Source organism: Panthera onca, chromosome C2 (assembly GCF_046562875.1).
Source record: "Panthera onca isolate mPanOnc1 chromosome C2, mPanOnc1 haplotype 2, whole genome shotgun sequence".
NCBI classification, from domain to species: Eukaryota; Metazoa; Chordata; class Mammalia; order Carnivora; family Felidae; genus Panthera; species Panthera onca.
Window position 1 is genome coordinate 40,540,335 of NC_138347.1, and position 26,650 is coordinate 40,566,984.

The 26,650-nt window shown below is 37.6% G+C and overlaps 1 protein-coding gene across 1 annotated transcript; it reads left to right on the forward strand.

Annotated features, from left to right (window-relative positions):
- Positions 1 to 2,378: 2,378 nt before the first annotated feature.
- Positions 2,379 to 7,028, forward strand: HTR1F (5-hydroxytryptamine receptor 1F). Its single transcript, XM_060640239.2, has one exon. The coding sequence runs from the start codon at positions 2,417 to 2,419 to the stop codon at positions 3,515 to 3,517; it is 1,101 nt and encodes a 366-aa protein (XP_060496222.1). The 5' UTR covers positions 2,379 to 2,416; the 3' UTR covers positions 3,518 to 7,028.
- Positions 7,029 to 26,650: the final 19,622 nt, after the last annotated feature.

Below are 26,650 nucleotides of genomic sequence, written 5' to 3' on the forward strand. Positions count from 1 at the left end.
TTCAGCTCAGGTCATGATCTCATGGTCTGTGAGTTCGAGCCCTGTGTCAGGCTCTGTGCTGACAGCTCAGAGCCTGGAGCCTACTTCTGATTCTGTGTCTCCCTCTTTCTGACCCTCCCCCACTCTCTCTCTCTCTCTCTCTCTCTCTCTCAAAAAAAAAAAATAAATAAACATTAACACATTTTTTTAACGTTTATTTTTTTTGAGAGAGACAGAACATGAGCATGGGAGAGGCAGAGAGAGAAGACACAGGATTCGCAACAGGCTACAGGCTCTGAGATATCAGCACAGACCTCGATGCAGGGCTCAAACTCACCAACTGTGAGATCATGACCTGAGCTGAAGTCAGATGCTTAACCAACTGAGCCACCCAGGTGCCCCATCCAATGGTTTAGAATTTCTAGGCAAACTTTAGCTTCCATTCTTTATCTGGTGCTATCCTAGTTACCCTTTAAAAGGGGTAAGTGTTGATATAAATAACGTAGATTTATAGCTTCTCAATTATACACAGGACAACTACTCATTTTCTGGGTAACAGGTATTCAAATTTTTTTTTAATGTTTATTTATATATTTTGAGAAAGAGAGAGAGACAGCACAAGTGGGGGAGGGGCAGAGAGAGGGAGAGAGAGAATTGCAAGCAGGCTCTGTGCTGTGAACACGAGGAGCCTGACACTAGGTTCCATCCCATGAACCGTGAGATCATGACCTGAGCTGAAATCAAGTGTTAGATACTTAACCGACTGAGCCACTCAAATTTAACCCTCAAATTTCTTGTGCCCCTCAATTTGCTTAGGAGCAAGCCATCAGCACCTGCCTTCAATGAATATCAGAAAATAAAAATTAAATTTACTACTGATAACCAAACACAAGTAAAATACTAGATGTGCTTACCTCAAAGTTTTATTATACACACACACAACACTTGATACAATAATACTAAGTAAAGTGTTTTATCGTTCCAACAAATAAGATATAACCACTTTAAATTTTTTTAATGTTTATTTATTTTTGAGAGGGAGAAAGAGGGAGAGCAAAAGTGGGGGAGGGGCAGAGAGAGAGACAGACACACAGAATCTGAAGCAGGCTTCAGGCTCCCAGCTGTCTGCACAGAGCCCCACGCAGAGCTCGAACACACGAACTGTGAGATCATGACCTGAGCTGAAGTCAGAGGCTTAACCAACTGGGCCACCCAGGCGCCCCAAGACATAATGACTTTAAAGTAAAAATAATTTAAGGACTATGGAGGTACAATAATAGTTACAACCAAGAATAAAGCTTCAGATTTCCATCTTCTGTCTTTTCCTAAGATATAGGTGGCTGCTATAGAATTATTAAAAAAGAGAGAAGGGCTGATGCAAAAAAAAAGAAAAAGAAAAAATACTATCATATAAAAAAGATTAATCCTATTTCATTAGACTCTAATTGCTCTTATTTGGCTTACAATTAAACAATAGCATTGACTAAAGCAAAAATTATAAGCCCTGTTTGGAGTGTCCTCTTTCAGACGTAAGGTTACAGGGTCCTTACAATGGTGACTTGTAAAGAAGAATAATTTCCATTTCAGAGTGAGTGCCATTATGAGCTCTCCTTGCTGGCAAGTTCACCTTGTTAAGTGAGTTATTTTGTCATATATGTCATTGTAATAATGGTCAGTGTTTTATGGCTGTTTCACTCCCACTAATTCTATTTCATCTTTTTAAACCAAATTCGCTACTTATGTCCACAAAGACTACTAAACACTCTGACATTTTCCTCATTTCATAAAATGATCATAGAATGCTAGGAATGTACTAAAAATATTTTATTTTTATTTATTTCCCTTTTTATAATACTTATATCCTGACATGAAATACTTAGAAGTTCCTTTAGACTCCAGGAGTTCAATGATGATGTTCTCAATGTAACTTTGAATTAAGTACAAAATTGTTTATGATTTTGAATATTGCCTGTAATATGATATTTTCTTATATTGGGTTATATAATGCATAAATATGTATTAATGACATGTGCTATTAAACTTTTACTGCATAGATGAAGAGAAAAACATAGCTCGGATTAATATAGTTTTTAAATGCAATTCTACGATGGTAGAGATTTTACCGAGTAATAGGTTAGTTTACTCATAAAAATTGTTTTATGTGAGCTGTATTTTCAGAAATGTTTTGAAAGTTATTGTTTGTTACTGTTTTCGTTGGAATTTTTAAATTAAATGAAAAGAAAAAGAAAATCTATAATCTAAATTCCCATTTTTTAAAAATCCATGGAATATTCTGGGAAAACACACACATACACTTTTTCAAAATTCATTCTGAAAGGGAGAGAAAAATGTTTGAAGACTTCTCTGAACTGTTTTTCTCCTCCTTTGTTACAGGTATCCATTTTTGCAGCTATATTAATCTTTTAAAACAAACAAAATGGATTCCTTAAACTCATCTGATCAAAACTTGACTTCAGAAGAACTATTAAACAGAATGCCATCTAAAATTCTGGTGTCCCTCACTCTCTCCGGGCTGGCACTGATGACAACAACCATCAACTCCCTTGTGATTGCTGCAATTATTGTCACCCGGAAGCTGCACCACCCAGCCAACTATTTAATTTGCTCCCTTGCCGTCACAGATTTTCTTGTAGCTGTCCTGGTGATGCCTTTCAGCATCGTGTACATTGTGAGAGAGAGCTGGATTATGGGGCAGGTGGTCTGTGACATCTGGCTGAGCGTTGACATTACGTGCTGCACGTGCTCCATCTTGCATCTCTCTGCTATAGCTCTGGATCGGTATCGGGCAATCACAGATGCTGTGGAGTACTCCAGGAAAAGAACTCCCAAGCATGCTGGCATTACGATTACAATAGTTTGGATTATATCTATTTTTATCTCTATGCCTCCTTTATTCTGGAGGCACCAAGGAACTAGCCGCGATGATGAGTGCATCATCAAACACGACCACATCGTCTCGACTATTTACTCAACATTCGGAGCTTTTTACATCCCATTAACATTGATTTTGATCCTCTACTACAAAATATATAAAGCAGCAAAAATGTTATACCACAAGAGACAAGCAAGTAGGATTGCCAAGGAGGAGGTGAATGGCCAAGTCCTTTTGGGGAGTAGTGAGAAAAGCACCAGACTAGTCTCCACACCCTACATGCTAGAAAAATCTTTATCTGATCCATCAACAGACTTTGATAAAATTCACAGCACAGTGAAAAGCTCCAGGTCTGATTTCAAGCATGAGAAATCTTGGAGAAGGCAAAAGATCTCAGGCACAAGAGAACGCAAAGCAGCCACTACGCTGGGGTTAATCTTGGGTGCATTTGTAATATGTTGGCTTCCTTTCTTTGTAAAAGAATTGGTTGTTAATGTCTGTGAAAAGTGTAAAATTTCTGAAGAAATGTCAAATTTTTTGACATGGCTTGGATATCTCAACTCCCTTATAAATCCACTGATTTATACAATCTTTAATGAAGACTTCAAGAAAGCCTTCCAAAAACTTGTACGATGTCGATGTTAGTTTAAAGAAAGTTTATCATTAGAAGGTTGGGGATTTCTTGAGGTGAAGTAACTAAATGAATGATGAAAAACAAAACAGTTAAACTTTTAGAGGAAATACATTAAAACTGCTAAACTTACAAGAATATAATTTATATTTGAATAGCAACATGAACATAAACTTCTTGAGTAAAAGATGTTTCTTTTGACCATCATTCTAGAGTATTCAAAACGCGAAGAAAATTTACTACTTATAAACAACATTTTGCCTATGCAATGTCCCTAACAGGCTAACTGAAAATACGTATTAGAGTAATTATTATTAATAACAGTGATTTTCCAGGTTTATGGCTTACGACAATTACAGAAGAGTATTCAATTAACCACATCTGTAATTTCTATATAATGCTATGGTTTTGTTATAAAATTCTGCCATTTTAGAGAAAAGAAAATTCACCACAATGCACCCGTTTCTCCTACCTAACGACTCTTGTGCCACCTTCACCTTATCCTGGGAAAAATGGGAGGAGGAAGCTGCCAACAATGATTCCTAATATGACTGGAGGAAATGTCAGCCAGGAGATTGATATGATCTTTGTATTTAGATAGTAAAGAGTAATCATAAAGTAAGTTAGGCATTGTAAAATAATTCTGAATGCTGAACTTGTGCATATTTAACATTTTCTTTTTGTTCAATATGAATTCCTAGAAAGATATTTTCTTAACCATGTATTCTCAATATTTGAAATCAAAACCTTACCCTAGTAACAGTAACTCAGGAGAGGGTTCAGGGGAGGTGTTCTAATTGCCCCCATGTTGATTTAGGACTCAAATTTAAGGCACTAAGTACCCTAGGTTACTCACCATAGTTATTGTATTCCTAATGCCTTTTTTGAAATCTAAACTAAACGTCATTTCTGTTAATGTTAGCAAGCTCATTTGCTCACTAAAATGTCAGTGGTATTTTGCACTTCAGCAGTTCCATATCTTCAATTTACACATTATATCCCTTTTGTTAGAGAGAATGTGATAGGAATTCTTAGAACTTTCCACTGACTTTAAAAACATCTCTGGTTTTTCAACTGGTAGAAATCAACAGGTAAAAAGATTCATATTATGCTAATTATAAATATATTATATTTTTTATATATCTCCCAGTCACTTCACTAGTTCAGTAAGCCAAAGCAATTCCATTAAGTTTCTCTTCCTGATTTATAGATGGATTTTAAAATAAAATAACCATGCTTCTGAGAAGATTTCATTTCATTTGAACCTGCAAGTTGATAGACTGCCTTTTGGAAAGCATACCATCAAACAAGACCATTTGAAAAATAATACATTCTTTTTTTTTAAGCCACACTTTTATGTGTATTTTCAATATTTTTCCTGTTCAGGTACTGAAGAATACATTACATTGATTTTTTACATATCTATGGCAGATTACTCTCAATCTAACAAATATTTACAGAGTTCTCATTCTGTATAAGGCACTGAGATATACCATATGGAAGATACAGGAAATAATGACATACAGTTTCTCTTCTTAACACATTTACAATTTAAAAGGTGAAACAAAATGGGGCACTTGGGTGGCTCAGTCAGTAGAGCATGTGACTCTTGATTTTGGGGTCATGAGTTCAAACCCCACCGCTGGGCATGGAGCTTACTTAAAAAATAAAAAAGGTGAAACAAAGAAACAAATGAACACTGTAATTGAAAAGAAAAAACAAAGATCTGGCATGGAAGTTGTTTGCATAATTTTGATGATTCAAAGGAAAGGTTGATCACACCTGATTGAGAAAAATCAGCAAAATTTCATAAAGAATGTATTTAAAATAGATATTAAATAAGCAACCGTTGGGTAAGAGAAATAGAAAAGCATCCTCCAGGTGGCGGCAACATCAGGAATTCAGAGTGAATTCTGTCAGTATTTCATGGGTCTTGTTCATGAAATAGCAATGAATTTGGCAGCTAATTAGGACAATAGAAGAAAAAATTACAAGAGAATTTGGCCATTATTGTGGCTGACTTTAAATGCCAGAAAAAGAAGTTTACAGTCCATTTGGTTGTAGTCTGTCAACGAGTGGTCACTGATGCTTCTTAGTAGAAATATTACAAGTTCAGAGTAATTCTAATATGTGTGTGTGTGTGTGTGTGTGTGTGTGTGTGTGTGTGTATCTGGCTGGATTTGAACAGAGAGGGTACTGGTGATACTGACTTCTTGTTAGAAAGCAAATCAATAATCCAGGCAAGAGGTGAAGTTCTGAACTTGATTTTGGCAATGGGAATGTGAAGGAGAAAACAGAAGAGAGATAGTATGGAAACAGAAGCTATAGGATACAGCAAATAGGTTAATAAGCAGACAGATGGAGAGACACTGAGACAACCTGCTCTCAACTGAAATGAACTCAAGAGAAGGGGCCTGTTAGTGGAATGATGATTTCTGTTTGGGGGCATGTCAAACACTCAAAGACACATGCATGAGACCTCATAGGCCCTGCTGAGCAGGTCTGGCCCAAGTGAAAATGACAGGTTTATATAAGACTCCCGGCTGCCTCTTTTGTCCTCCTCTCTTCTCTTTATCTCCCAGGACCCCTATTGCTGTGCTGACAGTCGAAAGCCTACTCTAGTCCCTATCATTCTCTGCTTGTTCTTCTTTCTCTCTCTCACTAAAATTTGATTTCTATGATTTATTTATTCAAAGATCTTGCTAAGGTGGAAATAATCTGTTGCATTAATTTATTTACACCCATCTCAGAAATTTATTTAGTTATATTGGAGACCTCTAAGAGACACAGCCCATCGACCCAAAGGAACAAATCTCACGCAGGGTGAGGCCCATCCAAATACACATACCACCCTCTAGTCAGAGTTGGGATTAAGCTCAAATCCAGGGAAATAATGCTATCAAATGACAGACAAGTTAAATCTGCCTTCAGAGCTCAGGGAGAACCAAGTTTATTATTTCTATGAGTATGAAATAGGCTTTAATCCAAAGGCACCATAACATATTACAGCACTTATCACTTCATCTTTATATTTCCCTCACATGTTGAAGGTACAGATAATGCCATCCCTCATGAACAAGTGACTTCTCTTTGATCTTTAAATGTTAGGTAATGTTGCAGCTAATAATCTGCTATTTTTACATAAAAAAGAAAACCAAAGGCTCCAAATAGTATCACTTAGGCCAAGTCACCTGAGGTGTAATATCTAACCTATTTGGAGTTTAAGCCTCCATCAGAAATGTCAGTTTTAACAGTTCAGTCAGGAATTTTCTGATAAACACCAATGAGGTAATCTATCACATGGGCCCTCTCTGTCCTCCAAAGGAAGATGAGGTCATCTGCTTGATGAGACCCCCTGCTCTTCCCCTCAGGGAAAATGACCTTGCCTGAAACAATCCTTTTGTTTTACTAATAACTTCCTTTCCCCACCCTTCTTCCTATGGAAAACTTCCATTTGTACAAATCATCACAGTTCTGGAATCATGAATCACTTAGTAAAGCCAATTGGATCTTCAGATATACTCAGTTAAATTTTTGTTCTGTTTTTTTTTTTTTTTAAGTTTATTCATTTATTTTGAGAGACAGAAAGAGAGTGTGGGGGAGGGGCAGAGAAAGAGAGGGAGAGAGAGAATCCCAAGCAGGTTCCATGCTGTCAGCATGGAACCCAATGCAGGCCTCGAACTCACAAACCATCAGATCATGGTGTGAGCTGAAACCAGGAGCCAGACGCTTAACCGACTAACCCACCCAGGCGCTCTGAATTTTTGTTCTTTAACAGCACTTTCTCTAAAATTTATGAAGAACAGATTACACAAAACATGATATACTTCCCTGAATATATAGGATTTATTCTCTCAATGAAAATTTCCCAAGTAACTAAAAGCTGAAGATTTTCACAAAAAAAAAGAATATTTTTTCACATCCATGGCAAATGTAACAATATAATAATGCACATACTTAACTGATAAGGTACAGAAAGAAAACATAAATATCATAGAAAGTTGTTAAATATTAGATAAGAAATATTTCAAATTGTACAATTTTAATTGTGTAAGAATTGTGTAAGAAATATTTCAAATATTTCAAATCCTGCTACAATTTCAAATACGCCAGCACCAGAGAAGTAAATGGAGATTTAATATTTCCTCGGCTTTTTCTAAATATTTTCAAATAAAGAATTCTATATAAAAGGCAAAGGACAAAACAGCAAAGGAAGATAGGAAGTCAAACTACTGTATACTAAATTCAGTTCAATACATAGCTATGTACAAATCGTGTTTGAAAATCCACTCCTGCTTATGAAATACGGTCTTTATCATACTGGTATAGGAATATGGATTGCCTACCTTAATAGTTTTTTGGTTGTTTTGTCTCACAATAGGCCCACAGGGTCAAATTCACAGCATAAACAGCTTATCCAGCTACTGGCAGTTGATGGGTCAATCTTTATGTGGGACCAATTTCCATTTTGCATCTCTAAAACCAATCTTCCTTGCCCTTCTCCGGAGAACCCAATTTCCCTGCATCTCCCCACTCCTGTGCTCTACAGCCTACATGTTCACTGCTTGCAAGTGAAGACAAATTTCTTGGGAACCCACTTCCAAATTCTTGCCTATATCAGTTATGTTCGTTCCAAAATTAAAAATTTAGTAGAGCATAATCCTCACATTCATTGGCTCAATCCTAAACTTGTCTCTCTGTACCCAAGAGTTTTATGTCAGAAAGACAAAACAAAAATGGAAAATTAATTGGAAGCCAATTACTAGAAAATGTGTTGACTTGCTCCAAGAAATATCAGGAAAGTAGGGGTGCTTCTATGCTTCTTGCTGACATGCTTTGCTCTACATCAAGGAATGAATGGCTTCCTCATGAATTTTGACAAGAGCTTTTTTGACTTCTAGTCAGAGAATTAGGTTTGCTGCATTGCAGTAGAGAGGATTGAAGGATTTTTCCTTATTATATTCTAAAGACCGTCAAAAATAATCCTGTTCAATTCAGAATGTGTCCACATTAATTTGTTTCAGAAAATATGTGTTTCTAATATCCTCCTAATAACCCAGATGGTTATATTCAGACCTTTATTTGCCAGAAAATATTTTAAAGGCAAGTTAATATTTCTGTCATGAATAAACATTTTCTTTTGACATTGTGGTAATTTTTCTTGGTCATATGAATCGATATGCTTTCTCCATTATTTAAAATGAAGTTATTGTTGAGAGAAAGATTTTCCAACATTATAATGAATGTGTAGTAATTGATATATAGTGCCTTCTCTGTATAAAACAGGATAGTAGTAGTTGAAACCCACCTGGGAAGGATAAAAATTTTTCAAAGAATTCATACTCTCTGGTTAGGTCAGAAATCATAAAAATTCTGAGAAAAAAAAAAGTATAACATTGTCTTCAACAATGGTAACAACAAGGGCTCGTCAAAGCAGCCTTTCAGTAAAGCTGGTGTTCTGTCATGAGTCTGATTTCTACTTGGAAAGTTTCCACCTCCGCAAGGGCAACAAAATGACCTTACTGATTTATGTCTGCACAGCAAAGCTTGCTATGTCTTCCTTCCTATGCTCCCCAATATCCTTTTCATTATGTTCTATTAATATTCCTAAATTATATGTAATTGGTATTCACTCCTAAAAAGTTGTACTTATTATATCATCATATTTTTATATTCAATCATCATTAATTATTACAACTATATTATATTGCTGGGTCTGCTGTCTTGGAATTTCCTCTACCCCAACCCACTTAATAAAGAAAAATTTTACTCATCCCCACTTCTTCCTCCACACACATACATATCAACAATTTCCTCTTTGAGGTGCCTTGGTGGCTCAGTCGGTTGAGCACCTGACTCTTGATTTCAGCTTAGGTCATGATCTCACGATTCATGAGTTCGAGCCCCAAGTCAGGCTCTGTGCTGACCATGCAGAGCCAGCTTGGGATTCTCTCTCTCTCCCTATCTCTCTACCCTTCCCTCACTCACACTACCAGTCTCTCTCTCAAAATAAATAAATAAACTTAAAAAACAAAACAAAACAAAAACAGAAACAATGTCCTCCTTGTGTTCAATGTCTTGGCCAGGATTCAACCGGATCTGTGATCCTAGTAGAGTGTGTGTGTGTGTGCATGTGTGTGTGAGAGAGAGAGAGAGAGAGATTTTGCAGGTGTTAAGAAGGACTAAACTGGAGAAAAAAATGTTCTCCTTAGCACACACATGTTGAGCTTGAAGATAAAGGAGAAAGAAGAAGAAGGGGGGGGGGGGATTTTTTTAACGGAAAGGCAGAAGAGTAAATCTACTATCAGATTTTTTTTTTTTTTTGAGAGAGGGAGAGAGTGTGAGTGGGACAGGGGGAGAGGAAGAGGGAGAGAGAGAGAAACTTAAGCAGGCTCCCTGCTCAGCAGGAGGCTCAGGGCTTCATCTCCCAACAGTAGGATCATGACCTGAGCCGAAATCAAGAGTCAAAATCAAGAGTCAGATGCTCAACTGACTGAGCCACCCAGTTGCCTAATTTAAAATATTAGATTTAAATCTAATTTAAAATATTAGATTTTTAAAACCACTGTGCATAACAATCACTTGAGATGCTGGTGGCAGAGACCAAAGATTCTAAGTATGTGAGTCCAGAGTGGAGCCCCCAAAATCTGAGTCTTCAGCAAGATTCTCCACTTAGTCTCTGCTTCAGATTCTGTCTCCCTCTCTCTCTACCCCTCCCTCATTGATGCTCTTTCTCTCTGTCTTAAAAGTAAATAAACACTAAAAAAAAAAAAAAGAGAGATTCTCCACTTAGTCTAACAAAGGTGGTGCATGGACCTCTCCTAGAGACCACTGCTTGAAAGCTCCCAACTAGTTAAGTGCTTTCTGGGACAGAGTTAGTAACCTTCCATGAAATTTTACCTCCATTTCACTAGAAGAGTACCCATCAGAATCCAGAAAACTACTTTGCTACTACATGAGAAGTGCCTAATAGAAAACTGAACAGAAGTAAAAATCACATCAACATTGCTGAATGTATTATGAAACATTCAGTTAGAAAAAAAAACCCTATTAAAATCTATTTTCTTTTCTTGTTTTTTTTTTTTTAAGTTTATTTATTGATTTTGAGAGAGACTGAGATAGTGCAAGTAGGGGAGTGGCAGAGAGAGAATCCCAAGCAGGCTCCGTGCTGCCAGCACAGAGCCCAATGCAGGCCTTGAACTCACAAAGCCGTGAGATCATGACCTGAGCCGAAACCAAGAGTCAGAAGCTTAAGCAACTGAGCCATGCAGGTGCCCCTAAAATCTATTTTCAATCAGTAAGTTACTTAAATCTTGCTAGGGCAAAGAATACAAGCTTTTCATCATATATGAAGGAGCAATTTAGAAGAGTAGAAAACTCTCTAGATTTGAAAGAAGAAAAGGCTCCAATGGGAGTTCTGATCTTGCTAATTATGATCTTGATGCTGAGCAAGTTTCATCTATCCTTCTTGCCTCACACAGGAATTAAAGGCTAAGGAAATAGAGTGAAATAAAGCTAACATTCTTGAAAAATGCTAAGGGACTACAAAATGTAAATTAGAGGGGCACCTGGATGTCTCAGTCAGTTAAACGTCTGACTTCAGCTCAGGTGATGATCTCAGTGTTCCTGAGTTCAAGCTCACATCAGGCTCTGTGCTGACAGCTCAGAGCCTGGAGCCTGCTTTGGATTTTGTGCCTCCCTCTCTGTGCGCCTCTCCCCTGCTAGTGCGCTCTCTCTCTCTCTCTCTCTCAAAAATAAATAAACATTAAAAAAAATTTTTTAATGTAAATTAGCATTCTTCTTTGCTATGGTAGGTCTGGAATGAGTCAGAGCCTGCTTGATGTGGAACCTGGTGTTCTACATTGTGCACTGCCTTTTTCTGAATCTGGAGAGAAGCAAGTACTAGAGGGTCTCCTGCTCTTGGCTCTCCCCGGAAGCTCAAACCGTGGTAGAGCAATAATTCCTAATAGCCCCATCAGCAGCTATAGCGATGTCCCCCTGCAGGGTACTCAACAGTCTCTTTCCCTGCTCTGTCCAGGCATTCCTCTTAGCAAAACTCGGGCATCCACAAAACGTGTTTAGCTTTCTAGAAGGATACAATGCAATCCTTCTACCCTATGAAAATCACAGATACAATGATTCCAGCATTAATTTCTTCTATCAATAGATTCAGAGGTGATTTCCCATATGTTTCAGGATTAAGGTTTCATTTTAATCGTTTAAACAGTGAAAGAGAAGCTTTAATTTGAATCAAGAATTCTAAGTTGATGAAATCAAGACTGGAGGCTTAATTTTGGGTTCTACTGGGTGTAAGAAAAAATTACTAATTCATAGAAGAATACTAAAATTTAAAGAAACTACTCAGTAATGGCTTCCTATGGTTTATTACACTGTATCTAGACTCCCTTGTTTGCTTTTAAGGCCTTAATATTAATAACAAAGATCCTCTCTAGAAAATCTTATTTCCCATCATCCTACGTACCCCCAACAAATGCTCTCTTCTTTAATCCTGTCCCTCTCGTCACTATCCTCACAATGTGTGTACTCATTCTTGCCTCCATTGCTCTTTCAGCTTTTTTTTCTCCTCAAACCTGAAGTGCCCTTTACTTCCTTGATGTTTAAGCAACTTATCATTCAAAGGACAGTTTAATTCCACTTCCTCTTTACACTGAATTTAGATTCAGTTTCAATACTATAAAGACACAATATTCCTTATTTGTTCTTAATATCACTAATTTCTTCATGAGTGTTTGCTTGGTTTTTACATCAACTAAACATAGTAAGTTACTTAAAGGACATATGTGTAATTCTTTATATTCCTTCTATAGTTGTTTCAAATATTTTTAAATGCCAATCTTCTTCTCTAAGTAAATATGGTCTATTTCACCGTGTGTCAGTAACTAAAATTTAAACAGTGAATTTATCTTTATTCCTAAATTTAATGAAAAGAAATCCGAATGGATTTTTATCAGAAAGGAAATAGAGAAGTAATGTGTTTTGCTAAAAATAAAAAACTAGTCCTTATTTTTTGATTATTGGGAGTATATAACTAACAGTTAAATAATGAAATGCATGAAATGCATAGACGCTATTTTTTTTTGAATTATATATGCATAACAATAAATTTTAATAAGCTGTTTGGTAATGATATATTATAAATCAAATACGCAGTATATAAAAATGCTTTAAATTACCTCTTTTCAAAACAATATTTCCATAGCTATTCTAAAACACATACAAATAAATATGCTTGGTCATATTAAAGTTCAGCTATTGGCTTCCAGTGCACCTGACGTGAAATCACTCCTCTTCATACACCCTCCCTGGCCCCAGCTCCACTCTGCTCCACGATTTGAATGTGGATGAAAAGAGGATAGTATTTTAGAAGAGGAAATATCTCTGTAGTAAAGTAGGAAATGCAACATGTTCTTCAGCTCAAACAGAACCGTTCTTACTTCCTGGAGAATTCCAGAAATCATTCTGTATATTTTTAAAACTGGAGAAACATTTCTTTTTTAAACAAAATATTTCTAAGTGTTTGTCTATTTTGAGAGACAGGGAGAGAGAGAGAGAATGAGCGAGCATGAGTGGGGGAGGGGCAGAGAGAGAGGGAGAGAGAATCCCAAGCAGCCTCTGCACTGCCAGCATAGAGCCTGACTTGGGGCTTGATCTCACAAACCTTGAGATCATGACCTGAGCTGAAATCAAGAGTCAGGCACTCAAACAACTGAGCCACCCAGGCACCCCTGGAGAAACATTTCTTAAGTTTCACTTAGCTCGAGCATCTTAAAAGAGGTAGTGAGTAATTGAGGCCCACACCTACTTCACCATCCTATATCTGTCACGGTTGTCCTTTCATTCACAAACTCTGGTTTTAATTACATACTTCTAAAAAAAAGAGAATAAAAAGTGAATTACAAGTTTATATTTGTATCTCTGTGTTTTCATTTATGCAGATGTCTCAAAATACAAAACCTGAATACAGCGATGACTTTGGGGCTTGATTTTCTTTTCTTTTTTATCTTCCAATCAATCTAAAAGTTTAAATACTATCTACTTTACTAGCCATACTTATCCCAAAATAACTCTAATTGTAAATGCATGCGTACATTAGGAATTTTCTGTCATTTTCCTGTTCTCACAGTATGTCACAAACAAAGTATCTGGAGGCTCAAGTTGGGTAATTGACTTCTTATGTTTGTATTTTCCATTGAGTAATGGCTGAGCTAGAGTTGTATATGTACACTATTAAACCTGAGCCAAAACTTTAAATGTGTTTTCTTTCCCCCAAATCTTCCCATTGATGAAAAATAATATATAGTAGTTATCTTTAGTAAAAAAAGAAAAATAAGATATGAAAAATCAGTTGTTTATTTTAAGGTTTAATAGCAATTACCCAAACTATAGGAAATGTTCAAACATGAATTTTAATAGTCTATGAAATATCAAAGTTTACTCAGTTTATTGCTGTTAAGAGGGTAACAAAAATAAATGTATGCTGGAATTTGATGTTGCTTAGCCTAAAAATAGTAAAATATGAAATAAACCATATTCTTCAAATCATGAGTGTTGGTTTTCACTTTATCGTTTCAAATACGCAATAGCATTCTATTTTAAAAACTACAAAGGAAAAATAAAAACTATGCAGAAGACATGGAGTTTTTAAATGTCCAAATGTTTTTTCATAGTGTTTTTGAAAGTCTGAGTTATAAAATGAATCTCTCTTATTTGACCATATAACCTACAATTTTTCCCTTCTGGTCCTTCACTTCACATCACTCAAAGAATTAACATTCTCATTTTTTAAACTCCATTTAGAACAAAGACACTTCCTTTTACTTTCCTGAATTAAAAAAAAATCAGTAAAAAGTAGTTATTGAAATACTGTTACTAAATAACAGTCAAGTCCAAATGGAAAAGGATGGGAATTTTTTTCATCTCTGCATTGTATTTTATTTTGAGTTCCAATATTTCAAGAACAGTTTTGAGTGAAATCATGTTGAATTATGTATCATATTTTGAGAAACAGCTTCTTTCAACTTTTCCCTCTCAAAATAAATCTCGATGGAGACGAAATGAAAGAAATGTTGGCACTTACAGAGGACTTAAAGAAGAAAAGGTTATACCGCCAGTCAAAGAAAAATATTTGCACATATTCCACAGAGAAGGATATATCTCCATTAATTATTAAGGAAACTATATCAGAAGGAAACAAGAGGGAAAAAAAATTGCACCCATTTCAAAATATTTGTGAATGGGTAATTGTAGTTCCAGAGAGGTGTGGGTTTGCTTGGTTGGGGTTGTTTTTTTTTTTTTTTTTTTTTTCCTTTGGTCTTTGTTTCTTTTTCCTCTCCTCTCCCCCTCCCTTCCTTCTTCTTTCTATTACGGTATAAATTTGGTGTACACACCTGCGATTTAGATACTGGAGGTTTCGAGAGTTTCTGCAATCTGATCGCTGAGGTGTTAAACAGGATCTGAAGCCATAGGTTTCTCCTTCCTCTGCAGAAATGCATGCCACGACCACATCTGCCCCCTTGCGTTCGTTTTGGGGGTTGGCGCGATTCGAACAGACCGCGGGCTTGGAGCTTGGCGCGCATGCGCAATCACAGCTTCTCCGGGCCTCTGAGTACGCTGACTTGAGCGATTCGTGAAAGGCAGTGTTGGTGCAGAACTAACTTGACTGACTGTACAGTGACCGGGGTGATTATTTCCCACCACTCAGCTTGAGGTAACCGTTTTACCACACCGTGGATTTCTTTGTTGAGTCTTAAGAGCAAACCGTATGTTTGTAGTTTGTCAGTTTAACTCAGCTGAATTTAACTTCGTGGTAACTTCGTGATACTAGCACAACTGAAATACCACATTTGCCTGTTTGAAGATACAGATCCTCATATCACGCCTTGACATTGGTCCGAAAAGAATCTTACATCATGTGCCAACTAAAATAGAACCTTTCCAATCAGGGGGAAAAAAACAAAAACAAACACACACACACACACACACACACACACACACACACACACACAAAAAAAACCCAAACCTCTACAGGAGTAAGATTTAGCAGACTTGGAAACATGGCAAGGAAATTAGAGTTGATTAAATTTCTTCCTCTGAAGAAATTACCATAGAACTTTAAAGATTCTTTTCCCTTTCCTTTCTTTAAGTGACCTGCAATTTAACTATGGTGGATCTTAAATTTGGATGTATTTTAAGTTCTCCTCCTTGGGCTTCATTGGAATACATTAGCATTGGTTCTAATGCTTTTGTTTCAGAAGTTTGAGAAAACTTCTCAATCACTATTTTCAAATATAGCCCCCTACTGTATCGCGCAGCCCCCTTCTCCTTGTAGAATTCCAATTAGATATTTGTTAGACCATCTTATTCTGTCCTTAATGTCTCATCATATGGTCTACTTCCCTGTATCCCTGGGCTTCAATTGTACGTAGACACTTTGGTATAAACCATCTATTGAGTTTAAAATTTCTGCTATGTTTTTTTTTTTTTTTATTTCTAGAAGCATTGGGTTTTTTACACATCTACTGTGATTTCATACTTTAGTTTTTGAAACATTTTAAACAAATTTATATTTATTTTTTCCATCTGATAATTCCTGTATCTGAAAACTTCTGAAACTTTCTTTACCTTGTTTATGTTTGCTCTCATTCATGGTGCCTTATTTTCCTATATTTACTGTTTTTTTGTTTTTTTCCCCTTTGAGCCCTCATTTTCAGTTGAACTTTCTCAGTGGAAATCCTGTGCGGCCTGGGAAGAGGTGGATTTCTTCCTGGGAGGATTAGTATTTGCTTCTGTTAGGCATTCACAGGCATTATCAGTGCTGTTTCAGTTATACTAAATTATAGACTTGAAGTTTTTACTTGTGTGTGTGTTTTTCATAACACCAGATGGTGTGAGTTCAGGATACAAACTTAAATGGAAGCCAGATGGTGATTATGAATCTTTAGGAGAAATCCTTTTCTACCTCCAATCAGAATCAAGGTTCAGTGTTCAACTTTCAAGATGAGCAGTGTTTGGTTGTTTGTTTTTTGTTTTTGTTTTTAGTCAATTCCATACTGGTGTCAGAGTGTATGTTTCAGTTCATTTTTAAACTGGAATAACACTTTGGGGTTCCAGTTTTATTTTAAAAGAGGTCCCCTAATATAATCCCTAACTTGGGTGAGGTATAGGCTTTGCCTCACATCCTTGAGAACTTTTGAGATCCTCTGAGCTCAGCAAATGCCGTTAAGGGAAAAAGCCAACCTTAGTGCTTTACTTATGTCTCAGAGTTCCTGCCTTAAACTTGTTTTGGGCCTGAGTGGAATTTATCCATTTTGCCAGCATTTGCACACAGTGAAATTTTAAGAAATATTTTTGCTGAACAGTTTTAGTAGTTTTCAACAATAGGATCAGTTCAGGTACTCAGTTTACCATGTTACCATGCAGGCAAAATTGTTTTATACATGGTTTTTCTTCTGCATTCATTAAAAGTATCTCAAGCCTTTACTCCATTTTATTATCATTTTCTTCCTTGCTGTTTCTGATACTATGATTTATTTGTAAGATCGACAATTATGAGTCAGTTCTCAGATTGTTTTCTTATCTCTGAAATCTCTGTTTAACCCATTAACTAATCATCTTGGTTTTTAGCTCTTCTTTTATTGGATTATATTTTATTATGCTATTGCATAACATAAAACACTCTGGGGATTCTGCTCTGTAGTCTGAGTTATGCTTACTTCTCGACATTTGCATAATATAAACCATAAGTCTTTTCCTTCCTTGTTTCCTCCCTCCCTTTCTTCATTCCTTCTATTTTTCTTTCCTTCCTTCCTTCCTTCCAGTTTTTTCTTCTTTATTCTGTGGTTTCATAATTGCCATGTGATTTATTCTTACCTTGATCACAGGTACTACTGCCCAGTTCAAAACAGAATAGATCATTTTCCTTGAATCACTTGGCATCTACTCTAAAACCAGCTAGATCTATCCTTCAGGCTTTTTGAGTATGCAGAGATGGAGGGTGCGGGCTGAGTGTGCAAGGGTGACAGGTGGAACCCTGTTGTAGAGGAGTGTTATGCTTGCTAGATGTCTGGCATCTGAGTTCTTTTCTGAGATGTAGTCATGAGTGGATTTGTGGATTGGCTGCCATTACAATGTCACACAGTTCATTAAAAATTGTAGGCCTCGGGGCGTCTGGGTGGCTCAGTCGGTTAAGCTTCCGACTTCGGCTCAGGTCATGATCTCCTGGTTCGTGGGTTCGAGCCCTGCGTCGGGCTCTTGCTGACACCTCAGAGCCTGGAGCCTACTTTGGTCTCTGTGTCTCCCTCTCTCTCTACAGCTCCCCCACTCACACTCTGTCTCTCTCTCCCAAAAATAAATAAGCATTTTTAAAAAGTGTAAGTTTATCGGCCCTTCTAGTCTCTGATGAATTCTCAAGGATGTAGTGCCAGTTAAATTTTTGCAGATCTCGCCTTCATTTTTGTTAGGGCAGTTTAACTCGTCTCTGAATATTTCCAAATTAGGTGACGTTAGTGAGAATTTTCAGGATACTTGGAGTCATTTTCCCACTAATTCTGAGAAGTTGAATGGCAGGTTTAGGAGACCTAACATAATATGACAATATTTTCTGTTTCTTCTTTTGACCCCATTTATTTTCATTTATGGTACTAGGTTGTGACCTATTATTTGTTTTGTTGCTGATGATAGATTTTACCACCACCCCCTTTTGTAAGATTTTGAAATCATTTGACCATTGACATGTATTGGGGAATCTTGCTACATTTCCACTGTCCTTAAACCAAGTAAAACTTACTTTAAAATTCCATCCTGGGGCACCTGCATGGGGCACCTCAGTCAGATAAGTGTCCCACTCTTGATTTTGGCTCAGGTCATAATCCCAACGTTGTGGGATCAAGTCCCATGTCAGGCTCCATGCTGAACGTGGAGCCTGCTTGGGATTCTCTCTCTCCCTCTGCCCCTCTCCCCTGCTCACTGTCTCTTTCCAAAATAAAAATTAAAAAACAAACAAACAAACAAAAAAAAACCCTAAAATAAAAAAATCATTCCTTTTTATGAGTAGTTTAATTTTAGATAATTAGGTTTCAGTAATATTTATCTGTGAAGGATAATGTGCATATAACAAGAGTAGTTATTCTTTATACGTTATCACTACCCATAGAAGAAAACACAAGTAGGAATGACAAGATAATTTTTTGTTGTTGTTGGAGGCGGTGTAATTCTGGGTGCTAGACTTGTATGATAGACCACTTGGAGAGCCAGTGTATCTAGGCGCAGTGAATAGGTACTGCTTGTCTGGAAAAAGGATCTAGAAGTACCATAGGAATAAAAAACTACTAAAAAAAGTTTGACTACTTCGTTTTCACTAACAACCAGCCTGTCACCTATCTTTTTTTAAGTAGTCACAAAAGCCTTCCTTATGTCAAGAAAATTTTTATGTACTGATTTTAAATAACGTGAACTAACATTGATTCTTTATTCGTAATTCAACTGCTACTACAAGGAGGAGGTTTAAAGCACAGGCATTTTTCACTACTATCTGGTGCCCTCTGCAGGCTAATTTTAGCCTCACAGGTATATTGGAAGTCTGGAAAAAAATCCACTCCCCCATATTCCAGTGTAGGTGTACATTGGTAAGCTTGAAACAAGAATGCTCATAAAATCTCAAAATTTTATTTCTGTTGCATGGAAGCCAGATGACTGGGAACTGTTACTTGTTACATGATTGAGAAATGGAGACTTCTCTTTTGAGTGTAGTAGTAAAGGAAAAGAGAAATGTGCTTGGGATAGAAGTTACGCATCTGTTTGGTTTTGACTCCTTTTTTTTAAGTTTATTTATTTATTTTGACACACACAGAGACAGAGAGAGCACAAGCAGGAATGGGCAGAGAGAGAGGAGGAAGAGAATCCCAAGCAGGCTCCGTGATGTGAGTGCAGAGCCCAACATGGGCTCAACCTCATGAACCATGAGATCATAACCTGAGCAGAAATCAAGAGTCAGAAACTTAACCGACTGAGCCACCCAGATGCCCCTTGGTTTTGATTCTTAAATAACAGGTAGTAGAACATATGGATCAATATGTAAAACATTACTTGTTATATTATTTTCTCCTGAATTTTCCTTTCATTAGTTGATTCTCATTCAAGGCAGTTTCTCTGGAATAAATGCTGGCCTTCAAGTTCAGAAGCCCTGATACAAGTATAACATAGAAGAAATTTTAAAAGATGTTAGTCTAGGGCGCCTGGGTGGCTCAGTCGGTTGAGTGTCCAACTTCAGCTCAGGTCATGATCTCACATTCTTTGAGTTCAGACCCCACGTCGGGCTCTGTGCTGACAGCTCAGAGCCTGGAGCCCACTTCAGATTCTGTGTCTCCCTCTGTCTCTGCCCCTCCCCTGCTCATGCTCTGTCTCTCTCTCTCTGTCTCAAAAATAAATAAAAACATTAAAAAAAAAAAAAAGATGTTGGTCTAATTCAGTCCCACCAGTGACTGAATTACAAAGTATGGAGATGGGTAATAGAAAACCCAGAATTTATTCCGGATATTCTGAAAGTAAAGAATTTCTGAGCTTTTGGAATGAGAGTCTCAGCAGCTAATAGCTTCCAGATAATTTTCCATTCTAGAAGGATCTAGTGGGAATATCTTTGATATAGTTGCATAGGGTATAGGGGTAGAAAAGAGACTGATGCAGGCCCAGTGAGCATCCTGTTGCCAGTGTAACATGACAGTACTCTGCAAAGGTCCAAGATAGGAGCTAGGTCTCAGAAGAGAAGGAGCCAGCCAGCTGGCCTGTAGGGCCACTTAGGGGCACTTAGGTCACATCTTGAAAATGGTGTCAGCATGGAGAGAGGATGTGTGAGTACCATATAAAATGTATATAAAATGTAGAGTACCTCTACATTGCAGAGATTATACAACACAGCATTGAGACAGATCAAACAAGAGAAGTAGATGTACTTTCCCAAGCCTGGGAAGAAAGAATGTGGCAGAGGGCAGATTCTGAATTTGAGCAAAGTGTGAAATAGATACCCATAGAGCAATTGAATTTACTTGCAAATAATTAGGCTTTATCCTTCAGACAGATGAGGGTCTTAAGATAGGAAAAACCAATCAACCAACCAACCAACCAAACAGAAACACCAGTGAAGGATTCAGGAGGCTTCTGAAGAAATCTCACCAGTACTAGAGTTTGGCATTTGTCCACTCCTTTGCTAGCATCTTCCTCTCTGTTCACACTTGGTGTTCAGAATTTCTCCTCTTCTGTTCTACTGGTCCCTTTCATAGTTTGGTTCACTGTCCCTAACTAAAAAGAAAGCACCAGGACAACGGATGGGGTGTTGGGTTTATTTATCATGTGTCTCATGTGTCTTCAGTACCTAAAATGGCTCTGGCTTATGGTACATGCTCAACAAATACTTGCTAAAGGGGCGCCTGGGTGGCTCAGTCAGTTGAGTATCTGACTTCAGCTCAGGTCATGATCTCATGGATCGTGAGTTCGAGCCCTGCATTGGGCTTGTGCTGACAGTGAAGAGCCTGCTTGGCATCCTCTCTCTCTCCTCTTTCTCTCCTCTCTCTCCCCTTGTTTCTGCCCCTCCCCCTCCCCCCTCATGCATGCATGCACATGCTCTCTCTCTCAAAACTAAACATAAAAAAAATTTAAAAAATACTTATTAAAATGAAATAATTAAAAAAAACTAGATGACTAAAGCTTAGAGGAGAAACAAGTCTTTTGTAAGTATGCAGAAAAAAAATCAAGATATTACTTACACCCTTTCTTTCTCATTAATGGACTATATATAATTTCTGTGGATACTTAACTTGGTATGTGGCAGTTACTTAGAACCCAACTTAGAAATAATAAGCGATTCACCATTTGTCAACACCCAGGACTGACAGAATGTTATCCTTTTCTTAGAATGGTGTTTTAAATGTAACTTCTTTTCCCTTTTGGATGTCCCTGCCATTCTTAGTCTCTCTGGCTCAGCATCACTAGGAGGAGAGGGAAGGGGTCAGAAATGCATTCAGGAAGCAAAAGAATGCGAGGACAGGTCCAATAACTAAAGGTATTTCAAACAGTGTTGTCTGCTGCCCCTTACTGGTAAGATAATAAAATTGCTAAATTACATTTTAAAAGTGTAGTTCTTGGCACTGAAGTCCTATTTTACAGGAAATAGCTCCTTTACTACAACAAAAATTTTATAAGTGAATCATCTCAAAAACTAACCCCATATGGAGAAAGTCACTTCACTAAAGGCAGTTTTCTGGCCTTCAATATGGATAACTGTAGAGAAAAGTAAGAAAAATACTAAAGGCAAACCCTGTATGTATAAATTGTTCTCCCATGCTTGAAAACTTAAAAGTTATCACTGGCAACAAATACTCTTAGTTGATTTCTCTGAAGTGACAATCTTTCTTTCTTTCTTTCTTTCTTTCTTTCTTTCTTTCTTTCTTTTTCAAGTTTATTTATTTTGAGACAGAGAAAGATAGAGTGGAAGAAGGGCAGAGAAAGAGGGAGAGAGAATCCCAAGCAGGCTCCATGTAGTCAGCACCGAGCCTGACTCGAGTCTAGAACCCATGAACTGTGAGATCATGACCTGAGCCAAAACCAACAGGTCAGATGCTCAACCAACTGAGCCACGAACGTGTCCCCCATTTCATTTATTTTTAAGAAAATATCTGCCAGATGCCCACGTCTGAATGACCATGGTTTGTCTGCCAATCACCCTTTCAAGTAAAAATGGTGTTCCATGAAAAATAGCAGCTAATTCAGGTTGCAGTTAAAACTAGAGCCCAAAGGCTTTCCTAAGATATCCATCATAATACTTCATTATTTCAGCAAATTGCATTGTGCACACTTCCCATGTCCTCACACAGGACATTAGAAAGGAACAGGTGTAAACCACTGGGAAAATGCTTTAACAAGTGCTTTGGGGTAAACCAGTGAATTCTGAGGGCTTGAGAAACTGGGGGGGGGGGGGGGGGACTGGACCTCGGAATGCTGAACCAGCACTTCTGCCCTGGTCTCTGTTAATGGTTAATGAGCCCAGAGAATCCAGTTACTTAGAGTAATGTCGTACTCTCTAGTGCCAGGTTGGCTAGCCATAGAGGACTTTAATTTGGTCATGAAATGACCATGGCTTTACCAAGGAGGTGATCCAGAACTGTAGGTTAACAACCTAATGTGTGGTTTCACTGCTATATCTTCGGTAAACAGCACTGACCCTGGGGCTGGGTGAGATAAGCACCCCAAGGAAGGGTATAGAAAGGACCTCATTCTTGGTAAACAAGGAGGCATGATTATGGATGAGGAAACAATGCTGAAAATTTAGTCTAAAAGTCAAGGCAAAGTTGAAAATGCAAAGTGAGCAATGAAGTCAGAAGTCAGGATTGGGGGACAGACAGAAGGAGGAAGCAATTGAAGAATCAATTTAGCCAAAGGTGAAGAAACAAAAGCCTCCGACAGCACAAGAATTCTGGCAGTCCTCTCTATGGGGTACCTGGTATATGACATGGGACTTGTCAGCTCCCAAAGGAATTGTGCAAGGCCAAAGAGGACAGCTAGACAGTGGGGGGAATACCCGAAGACAAAAGGAAACAGGATCAGAAATATTGGCTCCAGAAAGTGAGCTAACAGGTGGTAATTCCAAGCAGAGACATGGCAAATTGTGTATTGTTTCTGATCAGCATAGTGTCCTCTTCTCCAGGAAGAGAGAAACTACTGCCTCTCCTCTTCCCTTTACAGTAAGCTATGGGAAAGAATAATGCTATCTGCCATCTCTCATTTTCAGCCAGTATACTCATTCTCCACACTTAGCTAAAACTGGTCAAGGTCATCACTGGCTTCGTAACTGAAAAAATCCTATAGAATTGTTTTCATCCTCATTTGCTACTTCATTTCCAACAAATTTCTCAAGTCTCTTCCTAAGAGACTCCTCCCCTAATCTCCCTAATATCACATAGTTGCTTTCCCCCATGTTTTCCCCTTTTTATTTTTCTTACAGAAAAGTTTAAATATAGGAAAGTGGATACAATAGTTTCAACAGTTACCAAACTCATGGGCAAACTTGTTTTATACAGATGCAAATCACTTTCCCCTCACATACTGTTTTGAAGTAATTCCCAGACATCCTGTCTTTTTATCCAGAAATATTTCATGTCTCTACATATGTATCTTTTTGTTAAACAACCACAATACCATATCACAACTGAAAACAAGACAAAAAATCTGTAATATAGCAAATATCCAGTGTTGAAATTATCAAATTACTCATGAATGTCATTTTTCCCTAATTTGTTTTTTTTTATTTTTTTAATGTTTGTTTATTTTTGAGAGAGACAGAGAGACAGAGCATGAGTGGGGGAGGGGCAGAGAGAGAGGGAGTCACAGAATCTGAAGCAGGCTCCAAGCTCTGAGCTTTCAGCACAGAGCCTGATGTGGGGCTCGAATCCACAAACCACGAGATCATGACCCGAGCTGAAGTCTGACACTTAACCAACTGATCCACCCAGACACCCCAGCTAATTTTTTTAATATTTATTCATTTATTTATTTTGAGAAAGATAGAATGTGTGTGTGTGCCTATGGGGGAAGGGCAGAGAGAGGGGGAGAGAGAATCCCAAGCAGGCTCCATGCTGTCTGTGCAGAGCCCAACATGGGGCTCAATCCCATGAACCATAAGATCATTACCTGAACAGAAATCAAAAGTCGGATGCATTGCTGACTGAGCCACCCAGGCACACCCATTTTTCCCTAATTTGAATCAATATTTAAATTAAATATAGAATTGTGATTGGTAAAGTTTCTTGTCTCTTTTACTCTATAGGTTCTTTCTCTCTGTCTCCCCCCCCTCCCCGCTTTTCTCCTGCAATCTCTTTATTGAAAAAAAAAAAACTAGTGGCCTGTGTAGCTCAGTCAGTTAAGCGTCCAACTCTTGGTTTCATCTCGGGTCATGATCTCACAGTTTGTGGGTTCAAGCCCTATACTACATCAGGCTCTATGCTAACAGTGCAGAGCCTGCATGGGATTCTCTCTCTTCCTCTCTCTCTGCCCTTCCCTCACTCATGCTCTATCTCAAAATAAATAAGTAAACTTAAAAAAAAACTAATAATTTGTCTTGTAACATTTCCTAAAGTCTGGATTTTGCTGATGAGTTTCATTACTATGTTCCCTTGTCTTTCATATTTCCTGTGCAGTGGTTGCTAGATCATATGACATTTTCTTGGTGAAACTGCTTCCTAGTGGGTGTGGTGTTCTTCTAACAAAAAGTACACTGTCTGCTTTTGTCATGTAGACAAACATTGGTGGGCATTGCCTAGATCCATTAATGCATTAGGAGTTGCAAAATGATAAATTCCAATTCTATTGTTCCATCTTAATTCATTAACTGGAGTATTTCTATAAAGAGAAACCCCCTCATCAATGGCTTGTTTACTGAGTAATAGGGTTCATATAGGAAAGATAGGATAAATGCTTGATTGGTTCCTTTTATTAAAAAGTTATTGCAAAATAATGGATTCACTAGCATTTTGCAACAGTTATCAATCAGTGTTGTTATTTGTGTCAGTTAGCTATCATTAGGTAAAAAAAACCTCTCCATCTCTCACCCCTACAAACTCAATTGCTTAAAACAATGAAGCACTTTGCTTCTGGCCAAGATGGAGAAATAAGGCACATATTACCCTCCTGCCTAAAAATTTTTTTTTAATATACAAAATATATGAAACAACTGTTTGCAAGACAGTGGACATTAGGCAACAAAGGGCAGTTATCCTTGAGAGGTGGAAAACAAACAAGGTAAGCTCACTGTCTGCCCTACCATACTGACTTGAGGGAATTTATAAGCCATGACACAGGGAGAGAGAATTGAGGCAGATCCCAGAGTACTCCCTGAGTTCAGCATATATAGTGGAGATTCTAGGGGGTACAAAGAAATTAGAGTTCACAGGACAGAGTACCAAAAATGGAGAGAATTGTTCTTAGAGCTCTAGAGATAGGTGGAGGTACTTCCTCAATATTAGCTGAGTACTGATCAACAACTACCTAAGATTGGAGGAAGAACCATCTGAAAGGATTAGACACAATAGTGCCTGCCATTCACATAGAGCCAGAAATAGTGCTTGCCCCCACCAACCAGTCTAGAAAACCCTATGATTCATTAAGCATTGGGAATAGTACATGGAGGGGTCTTATCTTCACAGTAGGGATTAATTAGTACTGGACTAAGCACTGAGTTGGTTTCACCTAAGAATCTTAAATTTAAGGGCACCTGGGTGGCTCAGTCAGTTGAGCATCCAACTTTGGCTCAGGTCATGATCTCGCAGTTCCTGAGTTCAAGTCCCACATTGGGCTCACTGCTATCAGTCTGTCAGCAAAGAGCTCACTTCAGATCCTCTGTCCCCCTGTCTCAGCCCCTCCCACATTTGCACTCTCTCAAAAATAAAATATTAAAAAAAGAGAATCTTAAAGAGTCAAAGATCAAACTGTTTTGAGGTAATGTAATTATAACCCAAAACAAAGCTCAAGAATCCTTTTAGGAATGTAAAAATTATAACACCCAAAAAGGTAAAATTCACGTTCTCTGGAATCCAATAAAAAATTAATAGGCATGGAAGAAGAAGGAAAATAAATCCTATAATAAGGAAAGAAACCACTTAATCAAAACTCATTCAGATTTGACATATGTTAGAATTGGCAAGCCATAATGTTAAAAAAAATTATTATAACTATTTCATTCAATAAAAGTAGACATAAAACATGTTAAAAAGATCCAAACCAAACTTTTAGAGATCAAAACTACAATGTGTGAAATAAATATCAAATGTGATTAATGGAAGATTAGACATTTCAGAAACATAGATTAGAAAATTAAGTAAACTGAAAGATACAGCAGAACCATCTAAAATAAAACACAGAGAACAGGAAATTTTAGTAAAATGATAAAACCCTGAGTTGTGACACAATTGGAACAGACTAATCGACACATACTTATAGTTCCCAAAAGAGAGTAGAGAGAAAGGGACAGAAAAGTTATCTGAAGAAATACAGCTGAAATGTTCCCAAATGTGATGAAAAGAATAGAGCCACAGATCCAGAAAGCTCAACAAACCTCAAGCACAAAAACGATGAAGAAAACTACA